Here is a 27,827-nt window from a genome sequence, read left to right on the forward strand (position 1 = left end):
ACTTTTTTGGGAGTCTCCTTTACTGCATTGGGGCAGTGAAGGAGCGCACACTCTCGACTCTTGAGACATGGCGATGGCTCTGCCTACCATGGCGAAATCACGGACGCCTGACATCCTCCCTTCGTTTTCGAAGCATCCGAGGATGGTTTTCCCTAAATTCACAAGGCCCAACGTCGCAAGAACGAATCCGATTTTAAAGAATTCAAGAACGAATCCAGCCACCTTAGCTATACGAGCTCAAGCTTCTCCTGGTACACCCATTTCCCCTCTCTCTGAAATCTCCGTTCTTTTGTTGACTTAATCCAAGATGGTTTCGTTTTTCTTTCACATCTGGCTGAATTCGCAAATTGGGTTTCGTTCAGATTACGTTCCCGACGCCAATTTCTACAAAATCGAAGCTATTTTGAGGTATGCGACTCGAATTTTGTCCATTCACTTATTGGTGTTTGTTTTATGAGAGTTTGAAGAATTTGCGATTGTTTTCTTACGCTTTTCTTCTTTTCGTGGATGTTGGGACGAATTCGGAAACGATTGAAGGCCGTGGAGAGTTCCTCAAGTGTCGTCGGTGAGTATTTTTGTGGGGCTTGTTTGATTCTGTAGAATGTTTTCTCGACATCTTTTGTGGATTGAGAGGTTTTTGGTTCTCAAATTTCTGGGATTTAAGGGCCTTCTGAAGATGGGTATTCGTGGCGTGACTGTATCTGATGTTCGGGGCTTTGGCGCTCAGGGTGGATCGACAGAAAGGCATGCTGGTGATACTTCTTCTCTTGAATCCTTGAACAACTCTCTTGTTAGCATTGTTAATTATGGTGATACTTCTTGATTATCCGATGATTTTCTTGTTTCAATTCTTGAACATGCTATCTTGTTTGGCATTGTTGATGATGGGTATATCACTTAATTATGATTTATATGTATGTATGAGAAAGTGTTATGCCTACTTTCAAAGAACTTTAGTGAACATTAGCATGTTTATTCAACTTTTGAAAACGTTTTGCAGTGGTGTCTTGTATGTGGTGGGAGAATTTGTGCCATGGAAACGATAAACAGTTTGTTTAAGTGGACCTACTTTATTACTTTATATGTTCCTCCGTGCATGTGTTCGCATAAAGAGTATTGGTTCCATCTACTTTTGAAGTTACTGGAGTTTCATATAACATTTACAGACACCATATGGGTTTTTCAATCTCTCTGTGACTTTGTTTCTGTTGTCAAAAGATTGTTATGTAGAATGTGTATTTGATGTGCTATATTGGAATTAATGTGATCTATTTTGGTAGCTTCTTACTTTTTCCTTCTTTTTGTTTGTTAGGTTCTGAATTTACTGAGGATAAATTTGTTGCTAAAGTGAAAATGGAGATAGTGGTGTGTAAGGACCAGGTATGCCTACATCTGTACATAATATTCAGTCTTGGGGCGTCTGTTCCACTGTTTAATAAAACATTTTAATTCCTTGTTTGCAAATGCTTTCCAGATATCTTTATTGTAAAAAGTCATGTATATGTTTGTCAATATATTAATATGCTTAGATTCTCTCGTCATGATAAGTATACTTTAGCATATTTGTTTGACTGATCCGTGTGACTGACCTATTCTATTTTCTTGCATATCTAATGTGATGAGATGTGATTTATACCTCCATGTTTCTCTTCTTGCTTAATGCAATAAGCGAGTGGGCTTTGAATGGGTTGGATGGTCCTGCTAATATTTTTATCATCCATTATTTTTAGATTATAGATATTGAATGGGGGAATAGAATATGTATTAATGTGAGGTATAGGTCTGAACAACAAGTCAAGCCATTCATTGTGCTGCTAGGAGTAGGCTGCACAGATTTTCTTTTCCTGTCACAAGGGTAATCAATTTTTACTGCCGTGTCATATCCCCCTCATATAGTACTCATAATGGAGAACTTCATAAAAATGGTTGCGTCCCAGTATCTACAGCTGTATCCATGTGATATAGCTGAACAATGAGCTAAGCCATGTAAGCTGCTGCTCAGCTCTTGTGTAAGCTTGTTTAGCTTCTTATGAACTTAAGCCAAGTTTTAGATTGTGATTGTTAGAATTGGTGAAGGGTAAATTTGTCATTTTAGGTAGTGATGTTTTTGTTAAAATGTATATATGTATATATCTATGTATATATATATATGTTATTGTATATACATATATATATTTTAATATATATGTATAGTTTTACAGTTTTGTAATTTGCCATGCCCACCAGGGGCATTTTTGTCTTTTTACACCTTGTAATTAGAACAATCCACTAGGGGCTGTTTTGTCTTTTTTCTATTTTTTCCCTTTTCCTTTCTTTTCATTATTTGACCAAGGGCTCTATGGTCATTAACCATAGAGTCGTTGGGACTCTTCCTGACAACTCTATGGGAGCCCCCTTGGTCCTTTTGCTGTATAAATAAGGGCGGTTAGCTCCTCTCCTATTCAATGCTTTTCTAAGCATTTTCTCAATACATATTGATTATTTTTATGTGTTCTTGTTCTTCTTTGCGAGAATTGTGCTTAGCCCTTTGTGGCTCTTTGTATCTTGCCCATTAGTGGCTTCTTACTTGTGTGGTTGTGCCCTCTTTGTAGCCCCTTGTGGCATCTCTCTTGTTCACTTGGGTTTCATTACAGTTTTATGGAGGATAGTCTTGTAATTATTGTGTTTTTGTATGTGCCATTTATGTAACATCCCATTGGGGACAGATTTGTAATTATTGTAATGTTCTTGTATTGTTTTCTATTCTGCCCTATTGGGGCAATCATATATAATGAATTATTGAGGTTCAGCCCTTTACCAAGAAAAAAAATTAAGGGCCAGCCGACGTGTTCTCTACTCCTCTCCTCTTTTCTTCATCTTCACTGCTGCTGTTAATGATTTAGGGTTCGTGTTAATATGGTATTAGAGCCAAAAATCTTCATGGGTTCTCTTGGTTTCATTTCTTGATATAAAGGTTAGGCTGCTTCTCCTTCCTACTCTTCCTTTCTTCCTTCTTGTCTGTTTCTACTCTCTTTTCTTCTCATCGTCCTCACATCTGATCTCCCTTTATTCCTCTTTATCATCTAAATTTGCTCCTGTTATCTTCTTTCTGTTTATTCAAGAGTTACAGGAAGCACTACTATAAGGTGGGAATCGTGATTCCTACGAAGCGGTGTGGAATCACACTTCCTATGCATGGGAATCACGATTCCCCAACCAGGAAATCCCGATTCCCATGGCTGAGCTTTTATTTTCACTGGAATTCTAATTCCCAAGTTGAGGAATTCAATTCATCATATATAGGAATTTTAGTTCCTTACCAATATGTAGTGTAATTTTGTACAATGCATCCACAAGCCCCTCTTTTTCTCTTGTCCATCTCAAATAGATGCACAAATTTACATAGTGTATGTAGAATATAAATGCACATGACTTTTGACTCTAGTCTTATTGTTTTGATTGCAAAAACAATTCCTTTTATTTTTTGAATCACCATATCTAATTTGTATGTTTTTTTATATGCATGTTGGACTATTGTGCTCTCTCTTAATTGGAACTGTTTGTTCTCTGTTTCTTAATATAGCTAAATCTGTTCAAAACTTCAAATTGCAGAATTCTTGAATAGATTTGACATAGCTTATTAGCCTATTTTGTATGACTTTTTGCACAACTCAGTAGCTTTTATGTATCTTATATGCAACTTTATTATATTACAATTTTTATATTCATTCCTATATTAATATGAAAGCATTAGCAATACATAGTTAGCAATATGTTGTTTTGTTAACACACACACACACACACACACACACACACACACACACATATATATATATATATATATATATATATATATATATATATATATATATATATATATGGGATAGCATTTGCTACCCTTGTGGGTAATGAACTCTCTAGTTAGAACTCATAGTAGGAGGTTGTTTTAACCAAATTTGACCTTATGGATGTGTTCAATATGGTTAAAATAAAAGGAATTGACCCTTGAATCATAGTTTTTCAATGTAAAAATATTTTTTTTGAGGTTTGAAAGTTTGATGTATTGTAAACCATTTGTAAAGACTTGATTTTTAAAAAAAAAATCATTTTGGATCCAGGTTGGATCCGACCAGATCCGAACCCAAACCCTCACCCCCAGTATCCTATTTAAACCCCCCACAGGGGGTTTTCTTTTATAAAAAAGGAACTTAGACTCCCGACTCCTCCCTCTCTCTGCACGACCTTCGACCACCGCCGTTACTCCCTCTTAGATCTCTCTCTCTCTCCTTCTCAGACATCTTTCTGCTCTCGCTCCTTCGTGCGCCACCGCCGTTGGGAACGTCGGTGCCATGAGATTCTCAGGTGAGCCTCTCCTCTTCCCCTCCTTCATCTTTCTTTGTTTTTCTCTCAAAAACTGCAGCAACACCGTGATGTTGCTGCTGCCTTTGGATGGTCGGCTGGGAAGGGGTGGCTGACGACCCCCCTCCCCCGCCATCACCCTCCACTTCCCCTCCTTCCTCCTCCCCCGTCTTCTCCTTCCTCTTATGATTTCTTCTTCCTTTTGCCACCAGCCAGTTGGAAGGGACCGGCTTGAGGCCACCCAAGCTTGGGTGCCTTCGCCGCCCTTCCAATGTACCCCCCTCTTCTGAGGGCCCTTTTAGCGAGCCAACGGCCGCAATCCAGGGCTGTTGCCGGTAAGGGCTGGCCCGAGCTGAGCTCGGGTTCCCAACCCCCCTGCCACACCGCCTGTGGCAGGTAGGGGCTTTGGCCCATGGCGTCGTCGTGGCCCTCTCTCTTCGGCCTGGGTTGCCCACGGTGGTCGTGGCCTAGCAACCCGTTGCACCACCCTGGGGTGCAGCGGGGCCGGGATCCTGCCTCATGGTGGTGCCACCTACATAATCGTGCCTTCTTGGTCCTCTGAGCAGCACTGCTGCTGCTGCCTTGAACTCAACCAAGGCCTAGTTGAGCTCGGTCAACACCGAGCTCAGCTCGATCCTTGTTTGTTAAGGGAACCGAGCCCAACCCAGTGTTGGGGAAGGACCGAGCCTAGGCTCGGTCCCTTGCCATGGTTCGGGTCGGGCTCGGTAGCTAGACCGAGCCCAACCTAGGTCCTTGGTCGGATCCAAGCTTGGGGTAAGGCTCGGCCTAGAAACCGAGCCCACCCCTTATTTCCCTTGCTTTCCTTTTTGCCGAACTGAGCCCGGCTCGGTTGAGGCCTAACCGGCTCACTCGCCTGATTGAGCTCGATCCTCGCCGATCCCAGCTCGGCTCACCCCGGTTTTGAACTCGGCTCAGCTAGTCGGCTCGAATCCGATTCGGGTTCGACCCCCGCGATGCAAGCATTGCTTATTATATTTATTTTAAGTGATTGCATCATTCTCTTTTGCAACGCAATAAAATATCTTTTAGCGCACCCCATCAGCGCAATGGACTCGACACGCGCACCGAGGCAAGAGCCCCTGATAACCTATGCTCAGAATCGTCAGCCAATCCGACAATCTTTGAGGTAGAGGAAAGTTGTACGAAGAACAAAGAAAGGACAATGCTAAAACTTGTAAATGAACATAATATATATATATATATATATATATATATATATATATATATATATATATATATATATGTGTGTGTGTGTGTGTGTGTGTGCTTTTAATGATCCTTTTCCTTTTTTTCTCTTTATGTCATTTACTTTGTCACCACGCTTTTACATGCACAGGCTTCTGCTTATATATTTATTTAGCTCGATGTATGGTTTCATGCATTGAGCTTTGCTTTATGTCATTTAATCTGTCGATGCGCTATTATGTGCACAGGCTACTTATGCATTTATTTGGCTGAGGTACAGTTTCGTACCTCATGCACTGCTTACGCATTTATTTGGCGGAGGTACAGTTTCGTAACTCATGCATTGCTTACGCATTTATTTAGCTAAGGTACGGTTTCATACTTTGTGCACTGCTTACACATTTATTTAGCTGAGATATGGTTTCGTACCTCGTGCATTGTTTACGCATTTATTTTGTCGGGGTGCGATTTTGTACCTCGTGCACTTCTTACACATTTATTTAGCTCGATGTGCGGTTTTGCATATTGAGTCTTGCTTTATACATTGTCATCGCGTTATAATATGCACAAGTCTGCGTTATGTAATATATGTATTATACATACATATATACAACTTTGTAAGGTATATGATCGCGTACTCTTCCCCATCTTGCATCATGCTTGCTCTTTACAAATGACATGGATTTACGCATGTGCACTAAAACTTGAAGAAAAAGGGATTTCTTGCGTGAATCCAGCATTCAAATATGCATAGTTTTGAAAAGCAAATTCGAACACTTGAGGGTTGCCTAATTGCAACTTAGTTTTTCCCAAACCGGCACAATAGGAAGAAGTGTTTTTAAACTTTCGTTTAAAATTCGATATGACCGGGTTATCCCTGGTTGGGAGCATGAGAATGTGATCGGGCGGGGTTTCTTCTAAGAAACCCATACCCTTTTATCGTAACCAGTATCGCGAGACATGTACAACATGTTGATACTACGGTAATTGGATGAGAGATTCATGGCGATCTCGTAACATGCAAATTGCATAATGATATAAAAGTGGTTTGAAATATCATAGCATGTCAAATTAAACTAAAATGGTTACATCGTTTCTTTCACCACACAATTAATTCTTTTTGAGAAACTGATACCCCTCTCATCGTAGCGGTATTATCAGACATGCACGACATGTTAGTACTATAATGATTGGATGAGAGGTTTATGGTAACCTCGAAGCATGCAAAAATGCATATTTTTTAAATCACATAAATGGTGATGATCGCCTTCACAGGCAAGATGCTCGAGCTGGTTTGAAAGATCAGAGCATGTAGAATGGGTCGTCAGTTAAAATAGAACCTGACATACCCATTCGCCTCTTTGGTTTCATCAAGGAAGAGGATGAGATGGTACAAAAACTCTGATGGACAGGTTGTTAACAACCATCCCTCGAGCAAATGACTCGGTGTCCCTAGTCATCGGAGTTAGGGGACGGGGTTACAAAAAATTATCTTAGGTGGTAGATCCCATGAACTTCTGTAGAAGTTTGATGTATCTCTTGCCATGAATGCCTCTGAGGAATTCTCTCTCGGTCACTGGCCGTCCCCTTAAGAATGGACTCAGCTAGTTGTCCGGGATATCAAAATACATAGCATAACAAACCCTCGGGCAGTCTCAATTGTTTCTACGTTTCTCCTGTGCGTACCCTCAGTACAGCTAATCTCGAAACAAAGTTATCTTGTTCACTTTACTTATGTTGAATTGCATATCATGTATGAAATAAAGCATGTGTTAGTTTTTTTTTAATTGTTATACTTGTGCACCTACCATTTTTTCATGAAACTGACCCATCTTATGGGTATAAGTGATGATTAGGTCAGTATGGTAAGCGATGACACGATGACGTGATGAGATCAAGATGAGACTCTTTCGCTAACGTTTCGCTCCTGAAGACTTTTTTATAATTTTGCATAAGAGTTTTCTTGAAAATTCCTCTTTTGTATAAACTCTAAATTATTAAAACTACATTTTTGAATCTATATGGTTTAAATGATTGTACAGAGGTACAAATCCATTGTATAAAAGAAAGTTCGCGTTGCAATGCACCCAAGGTCGGTTGACTTGCTATTTCAAACACCATTTTCCGCTGAACTGCTATTTCAAACTCTTAAAAAGGATCAATTACAAAGCTTTCAAACATTTTCATAAAAAGTTACAAGTTTAGGATTTAGGGCTGTTGATTTTCAACCCTAGTAAGATTTGACATATACAAAAGAAAAACATGATCCAAAGGTCAGTTTCTATTAAACTTAATATATAGATAATTTCTAAAGGGTCAAATGTGCAAAAAAAAAAAGGAAAAAATAAATAAAAATGTTACAATTTTTCACTAGGGGGTTCCTTACCAACGAGGGTGAAATGAAACAAGATGTGCACATCTTGACATACAAGAAAGGGAGGCAATCTTAAAGTCGTTGGAATGCCTCCCAACAGTCAAGTTGACTTACATAAAAAAACAAGAAAATAAAAACTAAATAAAAAGACACTACAATCCCTATTAGATTGTATTTTATTAAATGTCACGAAATGACCAAAATACCCTTGATATACGTATATTGTATAAATATAAGTATATTAGTTAGATACAAAAGTATATATACTATATTTTAACACAACATGTTTCGTTCGCTTATGTCGATATGTATGATTGTTTGTTATATATACATGTATGGTGTTTTTGTTATCACAACATTACTTTGAATGTTCTGAAACATCAACACCCATATATGAAAGTAATGATTTCATATACATGACCACAGTTGTTGGTGTAGCCATTGCCCTATATTTAAAAAATGAGAGAATCACCTAGAGACACAAAAACTTGTAGTTGAGTGACGGTTATTAGGATCTCATCTCTAGTAAGAATCAATATAAGTATCATGATTTAAAGATGACGAAGAGGATAAAAATAGCCCTTTATATATAGTTTTCTTAATGCATCAAATTATTCTCAACATGATACACATGTAAACTTATGTAGACGCATGTTGAAACTGACTTGCATATTGCATGTGCAATGTATGGCCTAGTAATAGATAAATACATTAGTGATCCGATAAGTTGCCTATAAGGAGTTGGATCGTCTAATAAAACTTTGTCTTTAGCTCTCATTTTAGCATTTATCACTTGAGGAGTATCAACATATTTTGTGTTTGTGATTCCCGAACGCGAAACCATATCAGCTGCAAACTTTATTTGAGACAAAATATACTCTCTTGGCGAGTATGCTACTTAAATTTCTAAAAAATATTTCAAAAAACCTAGGTTAGTCATATTAAAAGATTTCTTAAGCATAATCTTAATTTCTTCGATTTTCTTTTGATCATTCCTAGTGATGATCATATCATCAACATACAAGAGCAAATTAATAAGCGAGGTACCTGTAGATCTTACAAAAAAAGCAGTATCAATATAACAGGATTTAAATCCAAAATTCAACACAGTTTTACTAAACCGATCATATCATGTTTTAAGAGCTTGTTTAAGCCCATATAAAACTTTTTGAAGACGAATAACCATTCTATTTTTAATAGTCAAACCAGGGGATGATCCATGTAAAATTCTTCATTTAAATTTATATTTAATAAAGCATTCTTAACATCTAATTGATATATAGGTCATTTTCTAATGGATGCTATTGCAACTAGAGCCCTAACTGTGGTCATACGAGCTACTGGGGCAAATGTTTCCTTATAATTTATTCCATATTCTTGAAAATACCTTTTTGCAACTAATCTTGCTTTATATCTTTCTAGGAATTCGTCACTCTTTGTTTTGACTTTAAATACCTATCTATACCTTATTGTCTTCTTTTCTTTAGGAAGATGTTGGACTTCCCAAGTATGGGCCTTATGGAATGCATATAATTCTATTTTCATAGCTTCTACCCATTCTTTTATGCCTTTGGCTTCTTTATAATTGGATGTCTCATGATATGAATTAATTGCTAGTAAACATGCCCTATAGTTTGAGAGACGGATTCATTAGGAGACAAACCTATTTGGAGGTCTATGTATTCATTCATATCTTCTAACACTAGTTTCTTCAATATTTGTTGGTTGACTATACTTCTAAAAAGCACATGGATCCTCCCCATTATTTTGTCTAGAGTATTGTATACTCACTTGGTTCATCATTTGACCCAACATTATCACTATCATCGTTATCGATAGTTTCAATATTAGACTTAGGATATAAGTTAAACAAGAGGGCATACTCAGATTCTTAGGTTTTTCAAGATTAAATCCTTTTTATTTTTTAAGAAAAGTTACATTTTTAGAGACATAAAGTTTATCATTTTTAAAATCATAGCATCGATAGCCTTTTTTATTTTTGGCATATCCAAGAAAAATACATTTAATAGTTTTAGAAAAAAGTTTGTTGTATTTTTCAATAAGCACAAAACATTTACATCCGAAGACTTTTAATCTTTTCAAATCAGAAGAAATTTTAAAGAGTTTTTCAATTGGAGATTTGTTTTCCAAAATTTGAGAAGGCATTTTATTTATTAAATAGACTGCAGTGAGAACAACTTCGGCCTAAAACTTTTTTGGAACTTCTTTTGAAACTAGTAGAGTCTTAGTAGTTTCAATAATATGACAATGTTTTTTTTCCGAAATGTCATTTTGTTGGGGGAGACCTAGGACAAGATTTTTTATTTAAAATACCATGAGTTTTTAGATATGATTGAAAATCATTTGAAAGAAACTCTCCCCCCGAGTCGAAGAGAAAGATTTTAATATTTATCTTAAATTGATTTTTAACAAGATTATGAAAATTTTTAAAACACGAAAAAACTTCATGTGGTCTTTAACTGGTAAGTTGGTAGAGTTAGTAGATGTTATGTGTAGGAGAAAGATTGATATTTTATGTCTACAAGAAACCAAATGGGTAGGTGAGAAAGCAAAAGTGATACAACCTTGGGGATATAAGATTTGGTATACAGGAATAAATAAGAATAGGAATGGAGTAGGGATTGTTATGAGTCATGAGTTTATAGATAATGTAGTTGAGGTCTGTAGGAAGGGTGATAGGATTTTACTTATTAAATTAGTATTAGGTGCGAATATTATTAGTGTTTATGCACCTCAAGTAGGTTTAGATGATTCCATTAAGCGTCAATTTTGGGAAGATTTAGATGAAGTAGTACAAGGGATATCTTATGGAGAAAAGCTTTTCATCAGCGATGACCTTAATGGACATGTAGGCATTAGTAGGGATGAATTTGAGAGTATCCATAGAGGCTATGGTATAGGAGAAAGAAACGAAAGTAGAGAAAGAATTTTAGATTTTGGTTTGTCCTATGATATGATCTTAGCAAACACTTGGTTTAGGAAGAGGGAGTCTCACCTAGTAACATTTAAAAGTGGGGTTAATACGAGTCAGATAGATTTTTTTTTACTTAGAAAGAGAGATAGGGGTTGTTGCATCGATTATAAGGTTATACTGGGAGAAAGTGTAACTACACAACATAGAGTCTTAATTTTAGATCTTAGAATTAGAAAATGCTGCAAAAAGGATAGACATAAGATAGATTCTAGAATTAAGAGGTGGGCACTGAAAGGAGCTAAACAAGCAATGTTTGTAGAACAAGTAGTTAAGGAAGCTGATTGGTGTCTCGAGGAGGATTCAGAATCAATGTGGAATATGATAGCGGGTTGCATAAGAAAGGTGGCTAAGGAGGTATTGGGTGAGTCTAAAGGCGGTGCACCGCTACGTAAGGATACATCATGGTGGAACGAGGATGTCAAATTAGTTATTAAGGTTAAAAGAGAGTGTTATAGAAATCTAAGTAAAAGTCGTGATAATGAGAATTTGGAAAAGTATATGATAGCAAAGAAGGAAGCTAAGAAAGTAGTTTGAAACGCGAGGGATAAGGTATATAAGGAGGTTTATGACAAGTTGGATACCAAAGAGAGCGAGAAGGATATTTATAGGCTTGCAAAGATGAGAGATAGGAAATCGAGGGATCTGGGTATGATTAGATGCATCAAAGATGAAACTCAAAGGGTTTTAGTCAAAGATGAGAAGATTAAGGAGAGATGGAAAGATTATTTTGATAAGCTTTTTAATGGAAGTCATGCTCAGGATCTTGGAGACTTCTCCATTCCTTTTCATGAGATGAATCGTGACTTCATGCGCAAGATTCAAAAGAAAGAAATTGCAGAGGCTTTAAAGAAAATGAAATCAAGAAAGGCAGTTGGACCAGATGGTATACCTATCGAGGCTTGGAAATGCTTGGGTGAGAGTGCTTTACAATGGTTGACAAATCTTTTTAACAAGATTTGGCGGACAAATAAGATGCCTAATGAGTGGAGGAAGAGTACTTTGGTGCCTCTATATAAGAATAAGGGTGATATACAAGATTGCACAAACTATCGTGGTATAAAACTCATGAGTCATACTATGAAACTTTGGGAGAGGGTGATTGAGTATAGGTTGAAAAAGGTTGTCATGATATCGGATAATCAATTTGGTTTTATGCCTGGAAGATCAACTATGGAAGCTATACATTTTCTTAGACAACTTATTGAGAGATATAGAGAGAGGAACAAAGATTTGCATATGGTTTTTATTGATTTGAAGAAGGCATACAATAGAGTACCTGTTAAAATATGATGTATATTTATATATATATATATATATCTATATACATAGATTACGACACATACACATATATATGATATATATATATGTCTATGTGTCTATCTATATATATAAATATATATATATTTATTTTGTAAAACCCGATAGGGGTATTTCTGTCATTTCACCCTGTACACGCATATCATTGATATGCTTTTCTCTTTTTCTTTTTCATTTATTCATTTTCCTTTTTGCTTTTTTTTTTTGTTTTTTATTCACTTGAGAGGGGTCCACATAGAGTCGTTGGACCCCTCCAACGGTCATAAATATGACCGTTGGAGGGGCTCCAACGACTCTATGGGAGCCCCTCCTTGGGTCCCTTGCTGTGTATAAATAAGGGGCACAGCCCCATGTATTTCTTAAGCTTCTTTTGAAGCATTCTATGAAGTGAGATATATTTTTTATCTTCTTTTTGTGCTTGACCACTTTTGTGGCACCTTGTGTATGTGTGTGCTTCCGTGCTTTCGCTTGGAGACGTTGCTCTTTTCATTTGGCACTTCATTACATGGTATCAGAGCCTTGGCTAAGAAGGCTTCATTGGATCCTCCATTGACAAGTAATACCTCTCCTCTCTCTTGTCTTATAAATTTTTCTTCTAATGGCCAACAAAGATGCAAAAATCGATCTCTCATTCAAACTGGATGGGACCAATTATCGCATGTGGGCGGCCACTATGGAGAATAATCTCAAAGGTAAAAGGCTTTGGGGTTATGCATGTGGAACCATTCCGGAACCACAACTAAAGTTAACTAAATTTGAAGGAGGTGAAGAAAAAGCCTTGAATGAAGAAGAAAAAGAAAAGGCTATTCTTGATTACTCTTCTAAAATGGAAGATTGGGAAAGTGAACATGCTAAAATCTTAGCATGGTTCATGAATAATGTCGAATTGAAGATTTGTGCAAATCTTGCTAAATTCAAGAAGGCTAATGAAGCATGGTTTTTCATGAAAGGTATGTACACTCAAAGAGACCTTGCTAGGCACTTTTTTCTTCAAGAAAAGGTAAGAGCTACCAAGCAAGGTGATATGAGCATTAGGGACTACTATAGTGCCCTATCCTCTTTATGGGATGAACTTGTCCTTCTCGAACCGCAATGGGAAGGAAGTGCTATTGCTATGAGACAAGAGCAAATGGAAAAAGAGAGGTTCTTTCAATTTATTCATGGGCTTCGTCCCGAATTTGAACAACTTAGAGGATCTCTACTTCATAGAGCCTCTACTCCTCTAAGCGATATTTTGGCCGATTTATGTCAAGAAGAAACCCGTTTGGCCTTGAAAAGGGATGTTGATGAAGTACATGCCGTGTCTAGACCCGGCAACAATGTAAGATCATATAAACCACCACATTTTTAGAAGAATAATGGTGGAGGAAGGAAAATCATTTGTCATAATTGTAATGAACCGGGCCATATTCGTCCCGATTGCCCTAAATTCAAGAAGAAGGTAGCTTCCGTAGGAGAAACTCCTCCAATCATCAATGAAGATTCAAAGAAGGATGGTGACATAAAGGATTCCATCGCTCATCTAACCGAAACTCTCCAACAATTTATGAAGATGAACGCCTCTACATCATCATCCTCACCTTCCACTTCCGGTGCCGCCATTTCTTCATTCTCAGGTATGTCTTCTTGGATTCTTGATTCGGGTGCCTCTTTCCATATGACTCCAAATGCATCACTTTTGTCAAAACCAAGTCTCAATAAGTTTAAATCATATGTATCCACCGCCGATGGAACTTCTTTAAATGTTGAGGGTATTGGAAACCTTGAGAAAATTTATGACCAAAACAAAGAATTTTTTGTTCCCAAAATCCGAATCATCCCAAAACTTAATCTAAATCTTTTCTCCGTCTCTCAAATTACCGATTTTGAGTGTAATGTCTCTTTTTCACCAACCCATTGCTATGTGCAGGATCTCCGGTCCGGGAAGCGTATTGGGCAAGGCCATAGAAGAGGGGACCTTTACTATATGGATTTTTTGTCTTTGCCATCCAAATCATTTTGTAATCATGTTCAATCCAAAGATATTGAGACTTGGCATAAGAGACTTGGGCACCCTAGCATTTCCAAATTGTACCTTTTTCCATTTTTGGAAAATTTTTGTAATACAAATACATTTACATGCAATGATTGTATTCTTGGGAAAATTCACTCTCTTCCATATTCTCATAGCAATTTTGTGTCAAAAAGGCCTTTTGAACTTGTGCATTCCGATGTATGGGGACCGACACCCGTTATGTCCAAAGGAGGCTTCTCTTACTATGTTTCTTTTATTGATGATTTTACTAGATACACATGGGTTTATATTATCAAGAATAAATCTGATGTCTTCACTAATTTTAAAGAGTTTCACGCTCTTGTTCAAAACCAATTCCAACACAATATAGCCATTTTTAGATCCGACTCAGGAGGAGAATACATGTCTAAAGACTTCCAAAATTATTTTAAAACAAATGGAATTTTGCACCAACGATCTTGTTCTAAAACTCCGCAACAAAATGGTCTTGCGGAAAGGAAACATAGGCATTTAATTGAAACCACAAGAACTCTTCTTGTGTCTAAATGTGTTCCTAAAAACTTTTGGGCCGAAGCTCTTCTTACCGCAACATATCTTGTGAATCGTATGCCCTCTTCCTCTTTGAAAAATGTTTCGCCCTTTGAAAAATTATTTAAAATTACTCCCGATTTTAATAGATTAAGAATCTTTGGATGCAAATGTTTTGTACTTAGTTTAGGACAAGATAAGTTGTCACCTAAAGCTATTGAATGTGTGTTCATTGGCTATGGTGAGAATAAAAAAGGCTATAGATGTTTTGATATTCGAAACAATAAATTATATGTGTCAAGAAATGTAAACTTTATTGAAGAACAAAATGGTTTCGATATCCACACATCTAAGGAAGACATCGATTATTCTTTTCTATTTGACTTAGCTCCTAGAATTGAGTCTCCTGAGGCTATTTCTTGTGATACTAGTTGTGATGGAATTTCACATTATAATGATATACAACAACATGGTAATACCTCCCAAAATGAAAACCTTAATGATATAAATGTCTATACCCGGCGGATAGGAAATGAACATCAACTTGCTATTGACAGATACTCTCAAGACTTCTCTTTAGAAGAATCTACTGACAACAATCTACCGAGGAGATCTTCTCGTACCAGTAGGCCACCACAAAAGTTTGTGTCCTATGAATCTTTTTCTCCGAATTATAGGGCCTGTCTTATGTTAATACATTTGTATCACGAACCTACCTCTTTCAAGGAAGCTAAAGATCACCCACATTGATTGAAGCCATGAAAATCGAACTAGAGGCTCTTAACAAGGCCCAAACCTGGAGCATTATTCCTCAACCTTTAGGGAAGAAGGCAATTGGGTGTAGATGGGTATATAAAGTCAAAACTAAATGTGCTGGGTCTCTTGAAAGATACAAAGCTCGTTTGGTAGCAAAAGGCTATGCCCAAGAATATGGGATTGATTATGAAGAAACTTTTGCTCCCGTGGCCAGAATGACTAGTGTACGAACCTTAATTGCTTTAGCATCCATCAAACAATGGCCTATATACCAACTTGATGTTAAAAATGCTTTCTTAAATGGAACTTTATGTGAAGAAGTTCTTATGGATCCTCCGCCGGGTCTTGAAATTGGGAAAGGCAATATTCTAAAATTAAACAAAGCTCTTTATGGGTTAAAACAAGCGCCAAAAGCGTGGTATGATCTTTTTAGCAAAGTAGTTCTTGATAATGGTTTCTCCTCATGTTACACTGATACTGCTTTGTTTGTTAAATCCTCTAATGAATACATAACCATTTTGTTATTATATGTTGATGATATGATTATCACAGGTAATGATAATAAAGGTATTGATCTTATTAAAAATATTCTTAAGAAAAATTTTGATATGTCTGATCTGGGTTTTTTGAGGTATTTCTTAGGAATTGAAGTTGCATACTCCCCCAAGGGGTATGTCCTATCTCAGATGAAGCTTGCCTCTGATATTATTGCTAGGTCTGGGCTAACAGATGACAAAAGGGTGGAGACTCCAGAAGTGATCAATGCCAAGATGAGAGCCAATGATGGCACTCCTTTAGCAGATCCCACGCCTTATCGTCAATTGATTGGATCCTTAACATATTTATTTATTACCAGGCCTGACATTTCCCATGCAGTTCATAGTGCAAGCCAATTTCAGACTGCTCCTACCACCACTCACATGGCACCAATAATGAGGATTATCAGATATCTAAAAGATTCCATAACTAAGGGAGTATTCTTATCCTCTTCTTCACCTCTTACTTTACTTGCGTATACTGACTCTGATTGGGGGGGTAACCCCGATGATCGTATTTCTACCACAGGTTATTGTGTGTTTCTTGGGGAGTCACTTATCTCCTGGAGGTGTAAAAAGCAACGTAAAGTTTCTCTCTCATCTACTGAAGCCGAATATCGTGCGATGGCCACTACCACAATTGAGATTATATGGTTAAGAAGCTTACTTAAAGATATGGGTATCTCATTCTCAACTCCCTCAAAGCTATGCTGTGACAACAAGAGCTCCATTTATATCGCTAGCAATCACACTTTTCACGAACGAACGAAGCATATTGAGATGGACTGTCATTATGTTCGCGATGAGTTTTTACGAGGCACCATTCAACTTTCATATGTTCCTACCGAATATCAGTTGGCGGACTTCTTCACCAAAGCTTTGCCTTCGCCTCGCTTCTACTTCCTCCTCAACAAACTCTCGGTGATCTCACCATGTGTTTGAGGGAGGGTGTTAAAATATGATGTATATTTATATATATATATCTATATACATAGATTACGACACATACACATATATATGATATATATATGTCTATGTGTTTATCTATATATATAAATATATATATATATTTATTTTGTAAAACCCGATAGGGGTATTTCTGTCATTTCACCCTGTACACGCATATCATTGATATGCTTTTCTCTTTTTCTTTTTCCTTTATTCATTTTCCTTTTTCCTTTTTTCTTTTTTTGTTTTTTATTCACTTGAGAGGGGTCCACATAGAGTCGTTGGACCCCTCCAACGGTCATAAATATGACCGTTGGAGGGGCTCCAATGACTCTATGGGAGCCCCTCCTTGGGTCCCTTGCTGTGTATAAATAAGGGGCACAGCCCCATGTATTTCTTAAGCTTCTTTTGAAGCATTCTATGAAGTGAGATATATTTTTTATCTTCTTTTTGTGCTTGACCACTTTTGTGGTTTATTTTGCCCTTTAGTGGCACCTTGTGTATGTGCGTGCTTCCGTGCTTTCGCTTGGAGACGTTGCTCTTTTCATTTGGCACTTCATTACAGTACCTAGGGACGTTCTCTGGTGGACAATGATGAAGAAAGGTGTTTATCTCAAGTACATTAGTATAATTAAAGATATGTATGAAGGAGTAGTAACCAATGTCCGCACTTGTGGAGGGGTGACAACTAATTTTTCTATAACGGTTGGGTTACATCAAGGATCTGCTTTAAGCCCTTTCCTATTTGCTATAGTGATGGATGAGCTTACGAGATCAATTCAAGAAAATATTTCGTGGTGTATGTTGTTTGTTGATGATATTGTTTTGATTGATGAGTCTAGAGTTGAGGTTAATGCTAAGTTAGAATTATGGAGACAAACATTGGAAGCAAGAGGTTTTAAGTTGAGTAAGAGTAAAACAGAATATATGGAATGTCGGTTTAGTAAGCAACGAAGTAGTGATGGGAGTGTAGTGAAGCTTGGTGAGCAAGAAATACCGGTGGATGATTGTTTCAAATATTTGGGATCTATCATTCAAAAGTATGGAGAAATTGATGGAGATGCAAATCATAGGATAAAGGTTGAGTGGATGAAATGGAAAAGTGCAACTGGAGTGTTGTGCGATCGTAGAATGCCATTGTGGTTGAAGGAAAAGTTTTATAGGACGACTATTAGACCCGCTTTACTATATGGTACGGAATGTTGGGCTGCCAAGAGACATCATATTCAAAAAATGAGTGTAGCTGAGATACGTATGCTTAGATGGATGTGTGAAAATACAATAAAAGATAAGATTCAGAACGAGGAGATACGTAAGAAGGTAGGCGTTGCACCCATTGAAAATAAGATGAGAGAGAATCGTTTACGGTGGTTTGGACATATTCGGCGAAGGCCTAATGATGCTCCAGTTAGAAGGATGAAGAAATGGGAAAATATATTAGTTAAAAGAGGTCGGGGTAGGCCTAAGAAGACTTGGATGGAGATGATAGGAAAGGATATGAATGCTTTGAACCTCACTGAGGACATGACATTGGATAAAAATGATTGAAGGAGAAGGATTCATGTGGAAGACCCAAAATGATTTTCTTTTTTGGTTCATATCGCCGACCCCAATTGTTTGGGATGAAGGCGTTGTTGAAAAAACTTCATATTTAAGTCTAAGGAAGTAAATCCAAGTGTGTCTACTAAAATCATCTATGAATATAACATAGTATGAATAACCACAATTTGACATGACGGGAGCGGGACTCTATACTTCTGAATGCACTAATCCAAAGATTTCATTAGTCAAAGAAGTTCTAGATCTAAGAGGCATCATTTGCATTTTTCCAAGTATACAATCTTCACATACAAATTCTTTTTTCTTAATTTTTTTTTTCAAGAATGGAAAAAGAGATAGTTTGGATATACGTGGATGTCCTAATCTTTTATACCAAAGATCTGAATTAATTTCTTTGATATGATTACAAAAAGAGTCTTTAGGTAGACATAAGGAATCCATATAGTAAAGATCTCCTCTTCTATAGCCTTGCCCAATCAGCTTCCTCGACTGGAGATCCTACACCAAAAAAGCCTTAGATGAAAAAAATACTTTACACCCATAATCGAATATTTGAAAAAGCGAAAAAATATTTAAATCTAGTTTTAGAATAACCTTAACATTTGGAACAATTTTTTTTTTTTTAAATCATTGTTGAGATTTCATATTCTTTTAACTTTCAAAGCAGTGTCATTGGCGGTTGATACATATGAAAAATATGAATTAGTATAATCAGATAATAGGGACTCATTTTAAGTCATATGAAAAGAAGCTCCCGAATCCAAAATCCAAAATAACTTAACTAGAGGAGAAGAGGAGACGACAACACCAAATATAGAGGGAGTGACTTTTAGTATTTATGAAATGGCCTTCGCTATTTGGGCAATTGTCAAATCATTGATTTTTGTGATTCTTCACTTACCGCGACTACCTTTTTGAGTTTGGGACAATCTGGTCTGTGTCTCAGGTTTTTGTAATAACGACAAATAATTTTACCTCCATTGTATCCTCCTCCATATTGTCCTTCTCCATTGATTTTTTTTTCAAAGTGATGTAGTTTATAAGATTTTACAAAACTTTCGGGTCTTGATACGACAAGTACCTCATCATTAGACTTGTACATTCTCAGCCTTGTTTATTCTTAACAATTTTGAACAAGAGCCTCACTTATAAAAGAAACTGAAGTCCTATGACGCAAAGATGACACTACTTGCTCAAATTCTGATTGAAGACCATATAGTAAAAATAAAAGGTTTTCTCTTTCAACTTGTTGTTTTCTCATCTCAATTGCCGAACCTTCCTATTTAGGTTCTAACATAACCAATTCATCCCAAATAGGAGATAAAGGGACCATAAAGGTCTCTTACACTCTTATCTCATTGTTTGGTACTACGTACTTTGTCTTGGAGATAATATAATCTAACCATATGTTTTTTAATGAATGTACTCTTTAAGAAGATTCATGCATCACATGCTTGTTTTAACTTGATGATGTTGATTGCGATCTTGAAGTCCATGGTATTTATGAACCATGAGAGCATTTGAGCATTGTTAGTTTTCCAATCATCTATTTTGTCTTGATACTCTTGCAAAGCCTTCTCCTTTTCTTCTTTGGAGAGGACTTTGATTTGATCTTTCTTTTCTTGTTAACTTTAGTTGAGGTTCATTAGTAGTTCCACTAACAAAGCCCCATAGTTTTTTTTTTCTTGATATGGTTTTCTATTGCAGTAACCCACATCAAGTTGTTGCTTTTGTTGAGCTTGTAGGAGATGACGGAGGCAGATTCTCTTTCACCCATGAAGAAGGGAAAATCAAATAGTTGATTTGTTTAGAAAAAGCCTTACAACGTAAAGATTTTAGTATCTCAAAAACAAGTTGTCTATGGTGCAAACCATGGTTGCCAGTTGAGGAAGCGGGAGCGGGAAGCGAGACACTTTCAAAATTTTAGGAAGCAGGAAGCGTGGGACCACTTAGGAGCGAATCAGGAATCGTCTCAGAAGCGACCTAGGAAGCGAGGGGGAAGCAAAAAAAAAAAATTAAAATAAAAAAATGAAAAAATGGGAGAAGCGAGGGGGAAGCACAAGGAAAGCATGATGGGAAGCGCACTTCCCATAAAAGGGAAGCACGCTTCCCCGCGCGTTTCGGAATCGTGACGTTTCACGCTTCTGAAGCGTGCTTCCCCACTTACCTAGGCGCTTTCGGTAACTCTGGTGCAAACCATATACAATTTAAGGGAGGGTATTGTAACGTGATTGGATCTGGATCCAAATCTAGATCCAATGTGCTTAAGTCTGTTTACCCACGTGTATTTAGTTAGTCTTTTATGTTTACTTTATTACTCCCATCAATTATGTTTTCCTTTCTATAATCATGGGGTAATGTTGTAATGTCACAAAAAGGAAAGTTAATATAAAATAGAAGAAGATCCACACGTTCCCATGTTTGAAGAAACATAAATACAAAAAAATCTGTCCAGAATTCTATTCTATTCTTCCTCTTTTCTGCAGCATCTCTGAATCAACAACAAGGTATCAAAGTCTATTAGTTTTTTCTCTCTTGGATATGTTTAAAAGAAATAAGAGAATTTTGAAGACATAAAAGGTGAAATCACAACTATTCACTTGAAAATAAAATCTTTTATTGTTTTTATTTGCTACAGACAAATGGGCAGATTCTCATACTATCTGGATTAATTCACCTAGATTAGGATGTTTTGCTGGAGCCTAATTGTCTTTATTGTGTGTTCATTTGTGCTTTTTTATTTCTTGTCTTTTTTATGTTTGGTGACTGCTTGGCACTCAGTCCTTATCTTAATTGAAAGTTAATCTTTCTCTTCTCTCTGAAAAAAAACTTATCATGTGTAAATCCTCAGCCCTAATTGTTGTTTAATTTGCTTTTTATATTTTACATAACTTGTAAAACAAAACTTAGAATTCCGTCAAATGGCTTTCAAATCCACTGGTGAAACACACTAGGTGTGTCCATGTATTAATGCACGTGTATGACATTGGTATCACTTGTAGAAATTGTTGTGCTTATTCTTCGTTGTAAGTGAACATTTAATTAGGTTTAGGGAACTTCTGTGACAAATGTATGTATTCATGCATTAGTTTTTCTGAAATTGTATATAACTCCTCACAACTAAACATTTTGTTAGATTGAAGGAACTTCTTTGTTGATATACTGATCTACATTCCCTTCAATTTCCACCATATGGATTTTCTCAAATGTCATCTTTTAGTTTCTGTTTTTCTTGGGTCAATTCAGGTTTGTCTATGTTGATGTTGTAAACAGTCTCATTCTTTTGATTTACAAATAACTAATCCCATTATGTGCATTTTGTAAATTCTATAAGTCGATCCCATTGTACACATTTTATAAATTCTATGTGTAATGGAGGTAGAGTTTTTAATCTTTTGGATATTCTGAAGTCAACAAAATGAAATCAGTGTGACTTTTTTTTTGTCTGAAAATTAATATATTTTCTCGCTTCAACTTCTGTTTGTAACTTGTAATTTTTTCTTTTCTGTTAGAATTTCATTGGTAGTCATAGTTTGTTATTCTTTGAAATCACCTTCATGCTTTTGGACTTCTAGTTTATGCGTAATCCGTTAAGCAGCCTTTTTTCGGACATTGTACTATGCAATAAGAAGTGACTGAAGTACATGGAAAACATTGATACTATGATTACTGCACTTTATGCATGTTATTCTCTTCTCTAGATACTGGAAATGATCATTTTGGTTTATGCACGTCAAGAAGCAAATTTTAATTCTTACAATTCCTTGATGCTTTTGAGAAATATCAATGGCTGGTATTGCTACCTTTAATAGTCATTTTTTCTTTCAATGGTGCTCATCAGGTTGAGGCTGTAATTGACAAGATAATTGACGAGGCAAGAACTGGAGAAATTGGTGATGGAAAGATCTTCTGTAAGGATATTGTCCTGTGTTCATGTTTTCAGCACATATCAGTTTCTTCCTATGACTTTTGAATAACTAATGTTGAAGGAGACCTGCATGTCTATATTCTCATTCATTACTTATGGAGATATACATGTACACACACACACACACACACACACTATATATATATATATATATATATATAGAGAGAGAGAGAGTAATGCTACGGTTCTCCAGGAGTACCTACTCCCACGTACTAGAAATCATGGTTGTAGGTTGTATCTTCTCAATTAAACCTTATAGATGGACTCAACATAGTTTATTTGATAGGAATCATGCTTTGGATCATGTTTTTTGGACATAAAAGTAGGATTTCTTAAGTCATGAAATTTTGATACATTGTGAGCCATTGATTTTTAAAGCTCATATCACATTATCCAAAACTTGTTTTCTACTAAATAATGGTTATGGATCATATCTATAGGGTCTGATCAACTAAAAAAGTTTAAGAAATTTGACAATCTAAAGCTTCGATTAGGTGGGAGTAGGTACTCCGGCAGCACCCTATCATTACTAATATATATATTTGAGTTTTTTGAGATATACATGCATATGTTCGGACTATGTGTTTGTCCATGTATATTTTTTTGTTTTTCTTTCTTTAATTATCTCTTGTTGATCTTTCTAAAAATTCCATTCACTAAGGACCTCATGCTTTGTACTACAAAAAAGTCTGAAGTTTAGGAGATGCAGAAGATTGCACAGAAATAACTAAAGATGCTGAATTTGGAATTATAGGACATACTGTAAGCATGTGACAGGTGCATATATGTAATTGTGGTTCCTGGTAGCTGCTATTAAAGTTGATAACTTCATACTGATCATTACTTTATCATAACAGTATAACTGCTTTTTCTTTAATGGTCATACCTTTTGGTAGCAGCGGTTGCTATAGATAGCGTTAAATTTGTATTTAGTTGATGGGGAGATGTCTATATCAAGGATTTTGATCATGATTGACATGTATGGAATGTCATAACACATGCATTTAGAATCCAAGGACACTGCCGATACTCTTTTGTATCAAGGTTGTCTTTTTTCTTCTTCAATATTGCTCCCTGTCAGAAGGCAATAGAATTTCATATGCCCTCTTCAGATGTCCTAATAATAAGCCCACAAAAACTTAAATAGATCCTGAATCCAAAGGTTGGAATCTAACCTGACTTCACGAGTGGGTCTTCTAGAACAATAAAATCTCAGTCTGAGACTTGATTTTGTAAGAGAGACTGTATTCTAGAGTTAAAAGAGTGTAAACGTGCCTGACCAATCTCTCTAGCCTTGGTCTTATTCCTTTTTTCTTCGGAGAAAATTTGGATCTTTCTGGAACATATGAAGGAATTTCCATAGCTTTTCTTTGGGTAATTCTAGACTTCATATTTTGCAGGCATCTCCAGATGATTTCTATTGTTTTGTAAAAGTAAACCTGATTTATATTTTCAGAAGTTGAGGGTACTTGAGGACTTCAAGAATGTCCTAGATTTTCAAAAGCATTGGGGTTATCTTTAGTGTTTCCAAAAGTTGGCAGACTTCAAGATAATAAGATAACCCATGTAAGGACGAAACCTCAAAATGTTTAATCTTTGGGGAATTTGAAAATTTTGAGAATATTGAAGACATTTTGAAAATTTCCTTTCTCCGAAGAATTACTGAAAGCAAGTGAATCTCAATTTATTTTAAGTTGAGAAGGCCTTTAATGTTAGAGAGCATGTTTTGCACCTTTTCACCCAGCCATGCACCCCTGTTCCCCCCTCCCCCTCCCCATCTCTCTCTTTTAAATCTTTCTTCATTGTTCATTTCTCTTAATTTATCTGTTTTTCTTATTTTCCTTCTTCCAATATATCTAAACTTTGAAATAACCAAAAGCCAATAGTATATTAGCAAGTAAAAATAATATAACCCTAACGTAAGAAAGAGAAAACAACAAAAATATTTGGTACCATCGTGTAGGTGCTATATGATAGATCTGCTTTCTTAACTGAGATTCATGAAAGTATAAAACCTTATGTAGGAAATAATGGCATCACTAACAAATTTAACAATGAAATACAATCAAAATTAATGGCGTAAAGATATTTTATTGTGAGAGTTCAGGTGCATTCATATTTCTGAACTTAGTGTTTTAAACAGAGTTACCGGAAGCGCCTAGGCAAAAGGGGAAGCGCGCTTCCCCGAAGCGCGCTTCGGAAGCGCGAAACGTCGCGCTTCCGAAGCGTGAGGGGAAGCGTCCCCCTTTTTTGGGAAGCGCGCTTCCCTTTTATGGGAAGCGCTTCCCCCACGCTTCCCCCACGTTTCCCCCACGCTTCCCCCTCGCTTCCCCCTCGCTTCCCCATTTTTTCCATTTTTTTTCGCTTCCCCTCGCTTCCGGTTCGCTTCCTAGGTCGCTTCCTAGGTCGTTTCCGAGACGGTTCGGAATTTTCTTCTAAGTGGTCCCACGCTTCCCCGCTTCCTAAATTTTTTAAAGTGCCTCGCTTCCCGCTCCCGCTTCCCGTATCGCTTCCCGTTCCCGCTTCCTCGACTGGTAACTCTGGTTTTAAATTCTTTGGACATAACCTATGGAACCATGAATAATGCACATGAGAGCTTTGATACGTGCAAAACCCTAAGGGGACATTTTTTTCACTCCACTTCCTACGAAAGAGGCCCTCTTTCATAGGAAAGATGGCCTCTTGCTCACGAGGGGTGAAATGAATACCCTTGTGAGATTTAAATTTTAGATGGTGGGGCCATGTATTAAATGGCAGAGAGCCATTTTCCCATCAAAATCGAGTTGTGCTCCTTTCCCCAGACCCGAGGGAAAAACTTTCCTTCCATCTTTCTCCTTTCTTAGCAAAGGGTGTTCTATCCTAGTGGCATGTAACAAACACCTCCTAAGAGTTCTTTTCTTAGAGGAAAACAAGTTTCCATTAAGAAAAACAAAAAGTGACCAGGACTCTTAACCAAAATTTGAGTGTGGTTGACCTTATGAGTTGTTTCTCCATTCCTTCCATTTAGGCTTTGTTTGGAAACCAGTACTTAGGTTGGTAGGAGTTGAGAATTTGGGTGGAGTCTGGTCAAACTCATCTAGTGGTGGTGGCGGCGGTGGTTTGGGGGAAAGGTGTTGAAGAGGCATTTGAAGAGTTGATGAGGTAATTATGGCATCTGAATGTTTTGTCGTTGTGACTAGCAGAGTCGGTGAAAACCAACTCTAGGAGGTATTTGTGAAGCCCTTAATTGGAGGCCTTTCACACTTCCAATTCCTCAACTCTCTTCATTGGCTAGATCCCAAACATAGCCTTAGAGCTGAAACTTGTGCACCCTAAAAGTCTTTCATATCCTCTTTGTCAGTCTCCCTGCAGTCTTCATTTGTCCCTTGATTACACCAACCTTTGTACTGGTGCATCTAAATTTTCAAATGGTTATGGAGTGAGATTAATACCATATGGTTCAAAGTCTATGACCATAGCTGGTGTCATCCATGCACAGATCCATGAGTGGCAGAGAGAGGAGTTGATCCAAATGTGTTTAGTGATAAGTTGCAGTTATGAGTTATTGATACATTTAAGCAGCACTTCCGTCCGACCATGATCCATTTTTTGGTAGAACTTGGTATTATACTAGAAAGTTCTGAGGGAGAACTTAAGAATATATGAAAGCTACACAACAAAAATATTCAAAAGAAAAAATAGTAAAACTATCCCTTGATTGACATTAAATTACTGTTAAATGACCATGTTTGAACATTTTGGTTCATGGATTATTTGTATTTCAATTTAAATGCATTGGGGACATGTTCACACCCGATTTTTGGTATTTATGGGTGTCTATTTTCATGCTAACAAGGTAGATTTGGCAGTCACATTGGGCTCCATCATTATGGGGTCTCATTGTATTGGGTTTATTTTCTGATTACTCAGATTGATCTTGTTGGCTTTTCTGCAGTAATACCCGTTTCTGATGTGATAAGAGTTCGAACAGGTGAGACTAATTTATATTTTTTTGTATATTTTCTTGTACTATTGCTAAATGATATAATGCAGGGGTAGATGTAATGATTATTCATAAAATGGTGCCATCTTTACCGAGGGTTTTGAAGTCAATTGCGGGCTGCCCCTCTTTGCTGGGGAAAAATATATTATAGTTTATCCTCTACACTTTCTTTTGAGAGATACACCCTTATATGTGTTTTAAAGTATGAAGGAAACTATATGTTTTCCCATCATGGCTCTTTTGATTGGTAGAAAGATATTCTCATTTACAAATGTGAAAGAAACTTCGGCTTTCTTTTCCTTTTGGAACTCAAATTATGGTCTGCATTTTCAGGGGAGCGAGGAGAGGACGCCGAGAGAATGACTGGCGGAAGAGCTGACATGATTGCATCTGTTGTAACGATTTGAATGCATGTCTTTCTCTGCATGGATTATATGTGACATTCTTGGTTAACAATTTGCCTTTCTCTGGTGTTATAGATGATATCTCATTGGCATCCAAACTTATTAGAGATGGCTGTGTTGACGGAGAATAACGCTTCTATCATTTTCTTTTTCTTTTTAGCCATTTTCTACTACAGAAACAAGAAATACTTCATTTGAAAAGCATACTGTCAAATCAATAGAGAGGTCATTACAATGTTACCATCAGTAAACCAAGCAAATAACGTACTGACCCCAGTGGTGCAGGTACCCCAGCATGTCCTATCTTGTAGATTGTGCCCATTTTTCAGGTTTAGACAAACATGTCTCTTGTATGTTTATCCAATTCATCTCATCCCATGTGTTCAAAAGTTGTGCATTTCATATTGCTCTCTTTTTCCCTCATATGTTATGGCCTGCCTTGTCTCATTGCTTAAAAGCACGAAATAAGTGCATTTTTCATGAAGATGCCAAAGTCATTTTTCTGCATCCAATAGAGATGGGATAAAAAAGGGAACTGTCTGTCAAAGTTACAATGAGTTGAACATTTGTTCGTTCATTATGATAATAGGGTGTCCCACATTAGGAAGACTACCATGTTACTAAAGGTTGTAGTCCTCATCTTTCATTATTCATATTTTTTTGTCTTGAGGCAGAGATATTCTAGATACCCAGTAGCAATTACCAAAGTATTCATACTTCTCTCTTGTTCAGAAAATTGAGCAATAGGGAAAAATAAGTGGACCTCACTTGTAGAATCATGACTATATCAGCTGTTTTGATACTAAGATTGATAGTAAGATTCGATATAAATGAAATTGTGGAACCATATTTGTAATTTTCTTGGACCAAGAAACATATTGTGGGTCGATCAAATCTTCTTGCTCCTGGGTGCTTCCTAGGAATATCTATAGGATTAAATT

At 36.8% G+C, this 27,827-nt stretch overlaps 1 protein-coding gene across 1 annotated transcript; it reads left to right on the top strand.

The window, feature by feature from the left end:
- GLB1 (nitrogen regulatory P-II-like protein) lies at positions 1-27,045 on the top strand. Its single transcript, XM_089982055.1, has 8 exons — positions 1-251; positions 363-408; positions 538-565; positions 665-752; positions 1,313-1,380; positions 22,414-22,483; positions 26,435-26,470; positions 26,816-27,045. The coding sequence occupies exons 1-8, from the start codon at positions 68-70 to the stop codon at positions 26,887-26,889; spliced, it is 594 nt and encodes a 197-aa protein (XP_089838181.1). The 5' UTR covers positions 1-67; the 3' UTR covers positions 26,890-27,045.
- The last annotated feature ends 782 nt before the right edge of the window (positions 27,046-27,827 follow it).

The sequence above is a fragment of the Nuphar pumila genome, chromosome 12, assembly GCF_984573655.1.
Source record: "Nuphar pumila chromosome 12, dmNupPumi1.hap1.1, whole genome shotgun sequence".
Lineage (NCBI taxonomy): Eukaryota > Viridiplantae > Streptophyta > Magnoliopsida > Nymphaeales > Nymphaeaceae > Nuphar > Nuphar pumila.

Coding starts and splice junctions, on each gene's coding strand:
- GLB1 (XM_089982055.1), top strand. CDS start 68: ATGGCGATGGCTCTGCCTACCATGGCGAAATCACGGACGCCTGACATC. Junction 566..664: donor GAGTTCCTCAAGTGTCGTCG/GTGAGTATTTTT, acceptor CTGGGATTTAAG/GGCCTTCTGAAGATGGGTAT. Junction 26,471..26,815: donor TGTGATAAGAGTTCGAACAG/GTGAGACTAATT, acceptor CTGCATTTTCAG/GGGAGCGAGGAGAGGACGCC.